At 43.2% G+C, this 15,043-nt stretch overlaps 1 protein-coding gene across 8 annotated transcripts in view; it reads left to right on the top strand.

Annotated features, from left to right (window-relative positions):
- Positions 1 to 15,043, top strand: part of LOC109918326 (tumor necrosis factor alpha-induced protein 8) — a 126,449-nt gene that overhangs the window by 76,397 nt on the left and 35,009 nt on the right. For 7 of the 8 annotated variants that reach the window (XM_048620669.1, XM_048620642.1, XM_048620654.1 and 4 more), the window contains one exon: positions 250 to 359. In XM_048620669.1, the coding sequence (XP_048476626.1) occupies position 359 (1 nt within the window). In that variant the 5' untranslated portion in view covers positions 250 to 358. Of the gene's footprint in view, positions 1 to 78; positions 168 to 249; positions 360 to 15,043 lie in introns of those variants that run through there. The other variant, XM_048620673.1, reaches the window with a different exon arrangement.

Raw genomic sequence — 15,043 nt, 5'->3', positions numbered from 1 at the left:
TCATTTTTCTGAAGAAGGGTCCAGACCCAAAATGTCAGCTTTCCTGCTCCTCTGATGCTGCTTGGCCTGCTGTGTTCATCCAGCTCTACACCTTGTTATCTCAGATTCTCCAGGATTGGCGTTCCCACCATCTCTGAATCAAGTTTTTTTTTTTGAGCTGTTTGCAGGTAGCTGCTTTGGTTTTTGATGTTTTTAAAAATATTATCGAATATATCTATTTTGATGTGTAACTTTCAAATTTTTGTTCAGTTTTGTCTTTCAGTTTTGATCTACCAAACAATCGCAAACAGGTCTACATTTATATGTGATCTTCATTCACCCTGCAGCATTGTTGTCAGTGCATCTATTCAATTCAGACAGTAAGATTTTTTCATTTACTGACTCTGTGTGTGTGTGTGTGTGTGTGTGTGTGTGCGCGCGCGCGCTCGTGCTCGTGCTGAAAACTGATTCAGAAGTCTTTTTTCACAGTTGTGCTTTTTAGGATGTAGACTAGGTTATGGGCATTCTAAACCTTGTGCACTGGGACCTATGCACAATTTCTAGAACTTTATCAAATTAATTTCAGACCTCTATCATTGTAGCAAATAACTTTGCTGTGTTTTTCTATGTTCTGTAGTAGGGGTCAGTGTGGACTAGTTGGATCAAAGGGTCTGTTTCCATGCTGTATACTCTGACATGAAAATCAGCTTTGAATCTATTTTTTTTTTTTGAAAATGTCTCTCCTGATGAAGTCACTTGTGTTGGGGTATGATTCCATTGATGCAGGTTTCTCAGCAACATTGGGGATAGGGAGCCTGGACACTGAATGTCAGCTGGGTACTTAATCATGTGGAAGGGATCATAGGTGAATCTGATCCTGTGCTCACCACATGTGTATTTCCAGCAGGCATTGTTGGATACAAAGCTTAAATCATCTCTTATTTTCTTCTCCTTAAAGTGGGGACTATGTGGCTTATTTAACAATATCACTTTTTGGTTGACCATAGATCAAATGTAGGACATTCCTACTCTGTAGGACTTGATTAATATGTTTGATGTACTCATCTACTGAACGATTGGTAGCTTAGAGTTACTGATAAAAATTCTGAGTAACTGACAAAAACATGCATTAATCTATTTAATCGTAAGAAGTATTGGACTTCTCTAAGAAGCGGCTAAACATGTGACAATGGTAATGCACCTTGGCTAAGTGAGGAGAGTATCAGTGAAAGACTAATTCCTTTTATTTCTCTCAATTAATTTAAACCCAGATTTCGATACTGCATTCAGTTACTGCGCCAATTAATAATGTATTCTCCCTACAGCAGAGTCACTTAATCAATATTTTACTTGTTTTCGTGGTGGAGGAGACTAGTGCCATCCCAATAATAACAGGGAATATAGAAGTTATAGAAAGAGAGGAACTTGGAACAATCCTCATCACTAGGGAAAACCTACAGAGGAAACTACTCCGATTGAAGGCAGATAAAATCCCAGGCCTGATGGCCTACAGTCTAGGGTCCTGAAGGAAATGACAGTGGAGACAGTGTATCCATTTCTTATAATATTCCAAACTTCCCTGGATGTGTGAAAGGTTCCAGTAGATTAGAAAAATGCTAATATAACACCCTGATTCAAAAATGGATGCAGGCAGAAAGTAGGAAACTATAAACTTGTTAGTTTAACATCTGTCATTGGGAAATTGTTAAAATCCATTCCTTAGTAAGTAATAGAACATTTGGAAAGTCAATATGCAGTTTATCAGCATGGTTTTATGAAGAGAAAATTATATTTGACTAATTCACTAGAGTCCTTTTGAAGATGTAACAAACGGTGGATATTGGGGATCCTGTTAGTGTAGTATATCTGGACTTCCAGAAGGCATTTGATAACTTGTGTAGTAATCTTTGGTGCATCACTTTAAGATCACATGGAGTTAGGGGTAATATGTTAGCTTGGATGGAGTATTGGCTAACCAGTTGAAGCCTTGTCTAGTTGGCAAGACAGACCTAGTGGGGTGCCACAGGGTTTGGCTCTCGGGCCCCAACTATTTACAATCTATATTAATGACTTGGTTGCAAGGACAGAAGGTACTATAGATAAATTTGCCAATGACACTATAATAGGTGGGAAAGTAAGCAGTAAAGAAATAAGAAATTTACAAATGGATATGGATACGTTAGGTGAATGGGTCAAAATTTAGCAGATGGAGTTTAATGCAGGTAAGTGTAAGGTAATCCATTTTGGTTAGAAGAATAGAAAGCCAACTTGTTATTAAATGGAGAGAAGCTTCAGTGCAGAGATCCTCATGAATGATTTATAGAAAGGTAGTACACTAGAACAGTATATAATAAGGAAAGCAAATGGAATTTCTGCATATTATGGCCAATCATATGCTTTCTCTACATTAGACTAAAAATGAAAAGACATATCAATCGGATTTCTTTAGGAAATACAATATTATTAATGTACTATGGAGCAAAGCTTATTCAATGATGATTCAAAACTGGTTAACACACTTCATTTGTAATATGAAAATATAAATGTTTATCCCCTCCAAATAACCAAACCTGCCTCGCTTGCTCACTCACTCACACACTGAAGGGAGGAAAAGATTTCTCCCTGCAGAGATTCACCTTTGGTGGGAAAAACCCTTTTCTCCAATAAGTTTTCATTCTTGAAGCATAAGTGATAAGGATTGAGTTGTTCAGTTGGTTGTCATCCTAATGTTCCAGCATGTGTAGACATGTGGCAGCTCCATCTCCAGAATCTTGGCAGAATACAACTTGTTCAGGATCAACAAGTCTTCCAGAGGACAATCTGAGGTTCATACTGATGAGAAACAGGAGACGTGAACTGAGCAGCTCCTTTCCTACAGCAAGCTTTGCAACTGAAGATCCAAGCTTGTGAAATACTACTCAATCAGGAAAGCCATAAAACCAGATAGTTTAAAAAAGTGTTTTCCCAGAAGTGAGCTCAAGTTGCAAAGACCTACAATTATCTATGTGGTTTTGGCTTCTTTTTTAAAAAATCCAGTTAAGCACAAGCCTCCAAACTCAAGTCCTAAAATATTACTACATGTCAAACCATAATAACAATTTTTTTCCTTGTGATGTGGGTACTACTGGCATCTATTGCTTATCTTTAACTGGGAGACCACTCCACTTCTTTAAATGATGGCAGAAAATCTTTAATACCCATCTCAACAAACACAGGAGCAGACAAAGCCCGGATTTAAAATCTCAACTGAATTATGACACGTCTGCAACTCCAACTGAAGTGTCAACCTAGATTGTGCCCAAAGGGCCAGTTTCAACCTCACTGCGACCATTCCCAGGAGTCTCAGCGGGATTGAATCTCAATCTACCACTTTGCTGCCTTCTATTGGAGACAATGATCCATCTTTCGAGAGATGATGCCAATTCAGATGGTCAACAGCTGTTTAGGCTTGGCAGCACTGCAGTCCACGGGAAGATTAACTAACAGAAAACAGTTAGGGAAATGGGTCATTTTTCAGCATGTTCAACTCTAATTATTAATGTGTCAGAGGCATCAGACTTTTAATGGTGTGACTAGAAAAGACGAAAGTGGAGGATGGTGAGAACACAGAAAACAAATTGGTCCATCTGCCTACAGAAGGACCAGGCCCAGCAAGGGACTTGAAAATTTCATCCAGATGCTGTCATTGCCAGGGATTGTTTGTGCTGAGCCCTTCTAACCCAGGAGAATTTTATGGTCTGGACCTCACTTTCACCTTCCGGTATGAACCCTTGCATTGAACATGCACATTGGAATAGATTCACTGTTACCATTAATAAATGATATCCATCTGTTCATAGTTTTCCCTGTTTCACCGATCAACCCTCTGCCCCGACACCATCGGATTGGGGCTGCTAATGTGGTCCAATCAGGGAATGCATGTTCTATGAGGTCCCACCTGGCTGACCTCGTTACAATTACTACATTCCTCTCCCTCTGAGTCCGAGGATATAGGCCAGTTCGTGTTTTCTTTTGTAGCTCCTCCTGAGGTGTTTTAGCAGCAGGCCAGGTTCTTCCAAATCTGCCAAAGGATGGTGGCTCAATGTATCTGCATTTGCTATTTGGCCTCCCGGACAGTGTACCGATTTGTAAATATACACACTTAGTTTTAGAGCCCACTGTTGAATTCGGCCTGAAGCTATTAGTGGCACTGCCTTGTCCTCTTTAAGTAGACCTAGTAGGGGTTTGTGGTCCGTTATTATTACAAATTTTCATCCATAAAAGGTATTGGTGTAGCCTCCTGACTCCAAATATGAGTGCCAAACTTTTCTTCTCTATCTCCGTGTATGTACTCTCTGCATTAGCCAAAGTCAGGGATTCATATGCTGTTGGGTGTTCCTCACCATTGGGCCACCTATGAGTTAATACTACCCTGATGCCTTACAGGGAGGCATTGCATGTCAATACGATACAATCTTGCTTGGGATCATTAAAGTGCCAACACCTTAGGGGATGATAACTGTTTCTTCACTTCCCTGAAAGCTATGGCTTGGCTACGCCACCATTTCCAAGGCTGACCCTTGTTTACGAGTTGATGTAAAGGTGCCATGTTGGAGGCCAGGTTATGTATGAACTTTCAATAATAATTCACCTACTCAAGGAAAGAACTAAGCTCTGGTACGGATGTGGGAGCCAGGGCACCTTTGATTGCCCTCAACTTTTTCACCGGTTCAAACCCAGTCTTGTTGACTCTGCAGCCCAAGTAGATCACTTAGGGTGTCTGGAACACACATTTTTTCCCTTCTAAGGCATACATCTGTCTGGGAAAAATGTTTAAGAACTATGTCCAAGTTGTCGAAGTGCTCCATATTGGTCTTTCCTGTTATTAACTTGTCATCTAGGTAAATAGCTACCTGAGATAAGACCTTGTAAAATGTTCTCCATTGTCTGCTGAAAAGTTGCACAGGCTGATGATACCCCAAATGGCAGTCTCATATATTGGTACAAATCCTTGGGGGTATTAATTAAAGCATAATTCTGGGATACCTCCTGTAACAGCAATTGCAAGTACGCATGGTTCGTGTCCAGCTTCATGAATGACAGCCCACCTGCCAGTTTTGTGTATGAATCCTCTGAGAGATTAGGTAGTATCAAGCTGTGTAAAATGGGTTACCATTTGTTTAAAATCCTCAAAGGTGAACCAACCCATCAGGCTTCACAATCGGTATAACCGGTGCTGCCCATTCTGCAAACTTTACCAATTTAATGATTCCTCTGCTTCTCAGCCTCCTGGTTTCTGCCTCTGCTTTTTCCTGTAAGGCAAATGGCACTGGATGGGTGTTGCAGAATCGTGGAATTGCTTCCTGGTCAACATGCAGTGTGGCCTTGGCTCCTTTGATAGTCCCAAGACCTTCCTGAAAAATCTTTCTGGTATTTATTATGACTTCACTCAGGCAGCCATTTTGTAATTGAAAAATATTGAGCCAATCTAGGTGAACTTTTCTTGACCCATTTCGCCCATCAAGCTTGGGCCCGAGCCTTTTACTAGAATCAGTGGTAACTGAACACCTGCTTCTCATATGAGACTGGAATCGAAGTTGTACCCTTAATCTGTAAAGGTTCCCCACTATAGGTTCTCAGTCTTTCCAAGGCCTTGCATAAATGTAAGGGTTGGAGTCCAGAGCACGTTTTGTTAAAGACTGCTTCTATGATCACTGAAATGGCTGCACCAGTACCAACCTCCATTAGAACCTGGTGACCATTTAACCAGATATTTATTTTATTGGTTCTGATTTGGATGTTGCTAAGCAACTTAATTGTTCCAAACCAGCTGTAATTGAACTTTCCAGGGTGTGCACTCTCTTGGATATCAGTCTATGAGTACTCTTATTCAATCTTTGTGGACACTTTTGCTGTCTCGAGTCTGCATACCAGCAGCAACTAAAATGGCTTGCCGGCCCGAATCCTGAAGAAAATGTTAACTGTTTCGCCAAGGCTTGACTTTGTTTTGGGCTTTTGCTGTGGGCTGACCTAGAGTCCCTCTGTCCAGGATATGTCCTTAGTGAGGCTGTGCAATTGCCTTCACTCAAGTGGTCATACAGTCATACAGTCATACAGCACGGAAACAGACTCTTCAGTTCAACCAGTCCATTTCTGAACATGATCCCAAACTAAATCATCCTCACCTGCCTGCTCCTGCCCCATATCCCTGCAAACCTTTCCTATTCATGTACTTATCCAAATGTCTTTTAAACATTGTAATTGTGCCCGCATCCACCATTTTCTTAGGAAGTTCATTCCACACACAAACCACCCTCTGTGTAAAAACTATGCCCCCATGTCTTTTTAAAATATCTCTTCTCTCACCTTAAAAATGTGCCCCTAGTCTTGAAATACCCCATCCTAGGGAAAAGATACCTACTATTAACCGGATCTATACCCTTCATAATTTTATAAACTTCTATAAGGTCACCTCTCATCTCCGACACTCCAGAGAACAAAGTCCCAGCAAATGCAGCCTGTCTTTATAGCTCAAATCTTCCTACCCGGCAACATCCTGGTAAATCTCTTCTGAACTCCCTCCAGCTTAATGATATCCTTCCCAAGTTCAGTCAGCTTCGCAAGAATGTCTACATTGGAATCCCCTGCAACTCGTATGTTCCACTAGCCTCACTTTCCAATGGCAAAGCCAGTTTTAGTACCTGTTTGAAGTTCAATTGGGCTTTAGCTAGTAGGCAGTTTTGCATGGTTACATCATTAATCCCACATATGAAACAGTCTCTCAGCCTCCCATGAAGCGTTAGACTAAAGTCAAATGCTTCTGCCAGTCGTCAAAAATCTTGATAAGGATTCCCTGGTTCTCAAATTGCCGAGTAAAACCGATAGTGCCTCAGAATTTAGAGGAGTCTTGGGGTTGTAATATTCCTTAACTAAATCCTTCAACCCTTGAAAGGTTTTAGTATCTGGTGCCTCAGGGAAAGTTTGGCTTCTAATAACCGAAAAAGTTGCGAGTCCATACACTGTCAGGAGAATTACTTGTTGCTTTTCATCTGCCCCAGTGTTATTTGCCTAGAAAACAAAATGCTTTCTTTTCACATACTGGGCCTAGTCTTGAATGGCAAGATTGAATGAGTCAAGCTTCTCAAATAATGGCATGATGCCAGGAATGCTTATCTCAACTCAAAGAAGACTGTTAAAGGGAATTTCCTCAGGGGCATGCTTTTCTTTGATCGCCACTGAAATAACTCTGGTATCCCATCATCAAATACCCCTTTCTTTACACATGGAGAACCCTTGACACTGATCCAGCTCCGTCTGAGCCAGCTGTCAGAGTGAACAGGATGTCTACCATTCCTGTTTATCTGTCAGCCAGGTCTCCCTATTTGTACCAGATTAACAACCCTATCAGGGAACTGATATTCTGTGAGGTCCACCTGCTGACCTTGTTGCAATTACTACAGCGGCTGCTGTCCATATTAGAATCTGTGAGAGAAACAGGAAGATATCATGAGAACCAACCTTAGACTGCAAAAGTATCTGTGGTGCTGAAGCTTCCTTATGCAGTTGTCTTTCGTTGTCAGAAGGGGATGAGTGCCTGGTATCCCCTTCCTTGACAGATTGCAAAAACATTTTGCCCTCTTCACCGGGAATGTTAATCTCTCCTTTTCTGACTAGCACTGCAAGGCTGTACTTGTGATCTCCATGGCAGTCATAATCTGGATATGGAGCACTCCTCCTCTTGTCAGTCTCTCTCTCTCTCACATTGTTAGCCATTATTCCTGCAAGAGATATGTTGGCTAGTTGTTTATATAAACTAGGGCATGAGCCATTCTGAGGTGTCAGTAAGTGCCCTGGGTGCACATTCCTCACATTGTCAGGAGCAGTGGGCATCATTAGATTGCTGACCTGAAGTCACGGCTGGAGGTTGAATACCCAGAGGCCTGTTCTGAAGGCCTGGCATTATACTAACCTTCCCAGAGTGAAGAAGATTACTGAACCCTTTCCTGCGCTGGACTCCGTTCTAATGGACCACATTTTTGCTGTTGATGGTCTCAGCCAATGCAGTCGTAGCAGCTTAGAAATGTAAAGTGCAGAATAACACAGTACAGGATCAGGCGCACGTGGTCCGTATCACTCTATTCCATGCCTGTTCATGTGTTTATCTAAATGCCTCTTAAACGTTGCTATGGTATCTGCTTCTCCACCTCCCCAGCAATGTGTCCCAGAGCCATATCAAGTTCTGCAGCACTAAAAAAGGCCCTTTGACCCATTGAGTCTGTACTGGTCAAATTTTCCAGCACTTTGCCCATAGCCTTGAATACTTTGGCATTGAAAGTGCTCATCAAAGTACTTCTTAAATGTTCTGAGGGTTTCTGCCTCCACTCTTACAGGTAGTGAGTTCCAAATTCCCACCGCCCTCTGGGTATTTGGAAGAGTGGCCTACTCTTTTTATCCTCTAGAAAGTGGACATCTCTCCTCTCCCTCAGCAGTCTTAGAAGGACGTCAATGTTGGATTGAGAGAATCAGCATTAATGATGATCATAAAATCCCTACAATGTGGAAACAGGCCCTTCGGCCCAACAAGTCCACACCGACCCTCAAAGCATTCCACCCAGACCCACCCCCCAACAACTTACCCAATACACAAATCCCTGAACACTACGGGCAATTTTTTTAGCATAGCCACCTATCCCCCACATCTTTGGACTGTGGGAGGAAACTGGAGCACCCAGAGGAAACCCATGCAGACACGGGGGGAATGTGCAAACTCTACACAGACAATCGCCCGAGGGTGGATTTGAACCTGGGTCGCTAACCACTGAGCCACCAGGCATGTTGAGGGGATGAGGCCTTTGCCTATCTTCCTCAATCCCCAGTGCTTCATCTTCTCTTGCAAACAGCAGCCACAGTAACATTGCTGTAATGTATTCAGATGCAGGCCCTACGACTACTACGATTCTGCTTTTGTTCCCATACCAGCAGCCTCTGATTGGCCAGCTAGCCTCCAGCCAATTTGCAGCCCTCCTCTGAAATAACAGTAGACTGCAAGTGTCCACCACCTCCTCTCCACCTGCTCCCTGAAACGATGCTGCCATCTGTTTCCTGACCCCAGAAGGAAAGTACTTCCCAGTGGATGGTGAACCCTTGGAAATGGAATTTTTTGTTTACTTCAGAGAGCTGTGGAGGTTGAGTTTATTGCATACGTTCAAAACTAGAAACAATCTCAACTTACAAGGCAGTCAAACATTATGAAGTTCTGCCGTGATGTTATTGATTCACAGAGTATGTTCAAGCCCTCCTCCTATTCCTTATGTTCTCGAATGTTAGGTTTGAAATTCACAAAAGCAATAATAATTTCATTAGTTACTTACATGTTGAATTAATTGATGAGAGAAAAGTTTAAGAACAAAAACAGCTCCGGGAATAATTACATGCTTCCCTTTTAATAGCACACCAGCTGGATGCACACTCTTTCCAGGACTCATCAAACTTTCCATTCTGTAGTTGCTACAATTCCAAAAATTCTTTTCAGATTTTACTTTAATCAGCATCCTCTTGTAGAGATTTAAACTTCCTTTTACACACAAATAAAACACAGCTTTGTCCTATACATGACGTCTTTGTGTTGGTATACATATCATTATTAAAATATTGTTTTTTACCTCACAAATCAGGGAAGGCAGAGGATTGCCGTGCACTGGTGATGTTTCTTTGGTATAGAAGTGTGGACTAATAATCTTAAAACAGTGACAGATTAGAAATTTGGAAGGAGTTGATGGAATAGATAGAGAGGACATTTTTCCACTGAATGAGAATTCCACAACCAAGGAAATATAAACTTCAAACAGAGATGACTCTCCAAGACTGAAATTTATAAACACGTCTCCGTACAAAGGGTGGGAGATGTGTGGGACTCTTAACTCTTGAAGAAAAGCATGGATTTGTGTTCAGTAAGTAATTATAAATCCCTGATTGTTATGAGATTTTTGTTGGCCGTTAGTATTAGGAGATGTGAAGCTCAGGCAGGCGGTTGGAATTATAACTTTAATCATCCATGATCTCAAGGAATTTATAAACCACTTTCCGGTGGGATAACAGATGATGGACCTGTAACTTAGAGGGCATCATGCAGGTGGCCGTGTGCATGCCACTGGTCTGTCAGCCTGCCTGTACCACGGTTTTACAGGTGGCACAAGTGGTGTTGGTGATCCACCAGCCCATGGCCTTTAAGCAGGCAATGAATGCCAGATGAAGGGCCTCGTCCTGCCTTTGCTTGTGAATTAAAAGGTGACAAGAGAGAGACCTCTGCCCAACATGTAGTCCAACCTTGTTTATCTTGTGGGCTGCCAGGCAGTGAAAAAGACGGAGGAGTGGGTGGGAGTTAAGGGCTAGTCTCTCTCCCATGCCAATAGGATCAACCTTCCACAGTTACTCCTCCCCACCTCTTGTCTTTCCAATGTGTATTCCATCCATATGACTGGTCTTGCTGACATGGTTGCAGTCAACCTCTTGGTTGACCTTGGTTTGGGATTGTTGATATTCTTCAACCTCTCTGGCCTCCTGCAGTGCCAGCAGTGGCCACCAAACCTAACGTGGGGCAGAACTGACAGCTTGCAACTGACTAATAGTCCAATGGGGTGGGACTTCCTCATGGATGGAGTTCCCATTTCATACTGATTAACAGGCTATCATCCAAAAAAATTGAACTGGACAAGCTGGTCGAATAGAGGCGGACTCACGCTGGACAATTACACGGGGTGTGGGGAGCCTACCCTCAGCCATCCAGCCCATTAAATGATAGAATTTACCCAAGGGCTGAGTAGCCTATTGCTGTTTTTGTGTTGCTGAGTTAAAATCCCACTATGCCAATTTGACAGTTCAAATTCAGTATCTTGGAAATATAATCTAGGAAGTATAAAACTAGTATCAGTAAGAGTGACCATAAAACTATCAGATTGTTCTAAAAACTGAATAGTTCATTATTAGATTGTACTCTGAATGCTTTGGATATGACTCCATATCTGAAAATTACTCTGAATGGATCTCTCAAATTATCTGGCAAGGAGATTAGTTGTATCAAGCTATTACTGGTGGTTTAAGAAATAGGGCATCAATCACCTTCTTACAATACAGTACAACACAGTTATACAATACAGCACAGGAACAGGCCCTTCGGCCCACCAAGCTGTGCCAATTCTTATCCTTATTTAGACCCGGTACTTATTGCCCACGTGCAGTTTCTATTCCTCTGTTCGCCTCTCATTTATGTGTCTATCAAAATGCATGTTGAACGTTGCTAACGTGCCTGCTTCCACCGCCTCCATTGGCAGTGAATTCCAGACACCTATCACCCTTTGTGTAAAAAATTTTCCCTGCACTTCTCCCCTAAACTTTCCTCCCTTCACCTTGAACTTGCGCCCTCTTATAATTGAACTTTCCACCCTGGGAGAAAGCCTTTGACTATCCACCTTATCTATGCTTCTCATCATTTTGTAGACCCGTTACAGGTCGGCCCTCAGCCTCCATCTTTCCAGTGAAAACAAACCGAGTTTATCCAACCTCTCCTCATAATAAAACTCTCCAGACTAGGCAACATCCTGGTTAACCTTCTCTGCACCTTCTCCAAAGCATCCACGTCTTTCGGTAGTGTTGCGACCAGAACTGCACACAATATTCCAAATGTGGCCTGACTAAAGTTTTGTACAGCTGTAACATAACTGCCAACTTTCATATTTGATGCCCTGGCCGATGAAGGCAAGTGTTGCAAGTGGTGTTTGCCTTCTTGACCACCTTATTCACCAGTGTTACCATGTTCAGGGTTCTGCGGACATGTACGCCCAGATCCCCCTGTATGTTGATGTTCCTAAGGGTTCGGCCGTTTATTGTATAATTTGCAACTGAATTTCATCTTCCATTATGCATCACCTTGCATTTATCCACATTAGGAGGAGTTACAGGTAGGTAGTCACACCTCAGGTACAGGAAAAAAGTAGATGGCTTACAGTCAGGGGACGGAAAGTGAACAGGCAGACAGTGCAGGGATCCCCTGTGGCTGTTCCCCTCAAAAACAAGTATACCGTTTTGGATACTGCTGGGGGGGAATGACTTACCAGGGGTAAGCCATGGTCTCTGGCACAGAGTCTGTCCCTGTTGATCAGAAGGGAAGGGGGGAGAGGAGGAGAGCATTAGTCATTGGGGACTCCATAGTTAGGGGGACAGATAGGAGATTCTGTGGGAACGAGAGAGACTCGCCTCCCAGGTGCCAGGGTCCGTGATGTCTCGGATCGTGTTTTTGGGATCCTTAAGGGGGAGGGGGAGCAGCCCCAAGTCGTGGTCCACATAGGCACCAACGACGTAGGTAGGAAAAGGGATGGGGATGTAAGGCAGAAATTCAAGGAGCTAGGGTGGAAGCTTAGAGCTAGAACAAACAGAGTTGTTATCTCTGGTTTGTTACCCGTGCCACCTGCTAGCGAGGCGAGGATTAGGGAGAGAGAGCAGTTGAACAAGTGGCTACAGAGATAGTGCAGGAGGGAGGGATTCACATACCTGGATAATTGGGGCTCATTCTAGGGTAGGTGGGACCTCTACAAACGGGATGGTCCACACCTGAACCAGAGGGGTACCAATATCCTGGGGGGGGAAATTTGCTAATGCTCTTCGGGAGGGTTTAAACTAATTCAGCAGAGGGATGGGAACCTGAATTGTAGCTCCAGTGTACAGGAGGTTGAGAGTAGTGAGGTCATAAATAAAGTTTCAAGGTCGCAAGAGTGTACCGGCAGGCAGGAAGGTGGTTTGAAGTGTGTCTACTTCAATGCCAGGAGCATCCAGAATAAGGTGGGTGAACTTGCAGCATGGGTTGGTACCTGGGACTTCGATGTTGTGGCCATTTCGGAGACATGGATAGAGCGGGGACAGGAATGGTTGTTGCAGGTTCCGCGGTTTAGATGTTTCAGTAAGATCAGGGAAGGTGCTAAAAGAGGGGGAGGTGTGGCATTGTTAGTCAAGGACAGTATTACGGTGGCAGAAAGGACGTTTGATGAGGACTTGTCTACTGAGGTAGTATGGGCTGAGGTTAGAACCAGGAAAGGACAGGTCACCCTGTTGGGAGTTTTCTATCGGCCTCCGAAAAGTTCCAGAGATGTAGAGGAAAAGATTGCAAAGATGATTCTGGATAGGAGCGAAAGTAACAGCGTAGTTGTTATGGGGGACTTTAACTTTCCAAATATTGACTGGAAACGCTATAGTTCAAGTACTTTAGATGGGTCAGTTTTTGTCCAATGTGTGCAGGAGGGTTTCCTGACACAGTATGTAGATAGGTTAACAAGAGGCGAGGCCACATTGGATTTGGTACTGGGTAATGAACCAGGCCAGCTGTTAGATTTGGAGGTAGGTGAGCACTTTGGTGATAGTGACCACAATTCGGTTACGTTTACTTTAGCGATGGAAAGGGATAGGTATATACCGCAGGGCAAGAGTTATAGCTGGGGGAAAGGCAATTATGAGGCGATTAGGCAAGATTTAGGATGCATAGGATGAAGAAGGAAACGGCAGGGGCTGGGCACAATTGAAATGTGGAGCTTGTTCAAGGAACAGCTACTGCGTGTCCTTGAGAAGTATGTACCTGTCAGGCAGGGAAGAAGTGGTCGAGTGAGGGAACCGTGGTTTACTAAACAAGTTGAATCTCTTGTCAAGAGGAAGAAGGAGGCTTATGTAGAGATGAGGCGTGAAGGCTCCGTTAGGGCGCTTGAGAGTTACAAGTTAGCCAGGAAGGCCCTAAAGAGAGAGCTAAGAAGAGCCAGGAGGGGACATGAGAAGTCTTTAGCAGATAGGATCAAGGAAAACCCTAAAGCTTTCTATAGGTATGTCAGGAATAAAAGAATGACTACAGTGAGATTGGGGCCGGTCAAGGACAGTAGTGGGAAATTGTGTGTGGAGTCTGAAGAGATAGGAAAGGCGCTAAATGAATATTTTTCGTCAGTATTCACACAGGAAAAAGGCAATGTAGTCGAGGAGAATACTGAGATACAGTCTATTAGACTAGACGGGATTGAGGTTCATAAGGAGGAGGTGTTAGCAATTCTGGAAGGTGTGAAAATAGATAAGTCCCCTGGGCTGGATGGGATTTATCCTAGGATTCTCTGGGAAGCTAGAGAGGAGATTGCAGAGCCTTTGGCTTTGATCTTTATGTCGTCATTGTCTTCAGGAATAGTGCCAGAAGACTGGAGACTAGCAAATGTTGTCCCCTTGTTCAAGAAGGGGAGTAGAGACAACCCTGGTAATTATAGACCAGTGAGCCTTACTTCGGTTGTGGGTAAAGTGTTGGAAAGAATTATAAGAGATAGGATTTATAATCATCTAGAAAGGAATAATTTGGTGAGGGATAGGTTTTGTGAAGGGTAGGTCGTGCCTCACAAACCTTATTGAGTTCTTTGAGAAGGTGACCAAACAGGTGGATGAGGGTAAAGCAGTTGATGTGGTGTATGTGGATTTCAGTAAAGCGTTTGATAAGGTTCCCCACAGTAGGCTATTGCAGAAAATACGGAGGCATGGGATTGAGGGTGATTTAGCAGTTTGGATCAGAAATTGGCTAGCTGTAAGAAGACAGAGGGTGGTGGTTGATGGGAAATGTTCATCCTGGAGTTCAGTTACTAGTGGTGTACCTCAAGGATCTGTTTTGGGGCCACTGCTGTTTGTCATTTTTATAAATGACCTGGATGAAGGCGTAGAAGGATGGGTTAGTAAATTTGCGGATGACACCAAAGTCAGTGGAGTTGTGGATAGTGCGGAAGGACGTTGCAGGTTACAGAGGGACATAGATAAGCTGCAGAGCTGGGCTGAGAGGTGGCAAATGGAGTTTAATGCGGAAAAGTGTGAGGTGATTCACTTTGGAAGGAGTAACAGGAATACAGAGTACTGGGCTAATGGTAAGATTCTTGGTAGTGTGGATGAGCAGAGAGATCTCGGTGTCCATGTGCATAGATCACTGAAAGTTGCCACCCAGGTTGATAGCGTTGTTAAGAAGGCGTACGGTGTGTTAGGTTTTATTGGTAGAGGGATTGAGTTTCGGAGCCATGAGGTCATGTTG

This window comes from Rhincodon typus, chromosome 3, assembly GCF_021869965.1.
Source record: "Rhincodon typus isolate 14 chromosome 3, sRhiTyp1.1, whole genome shotgun sequence".
NCBI classification, from domain to species: Eukaryota; Metazoa; Chordata; class Chondrichthyes; order Orectolobiformes; family Rhincodontidae; genus Rhincodon; species Rhincodon typus.
Note: the sequence above shows the minus strand (reverse complement) of the source record. Positions and strands in the feature narration are given on the sequence as shown.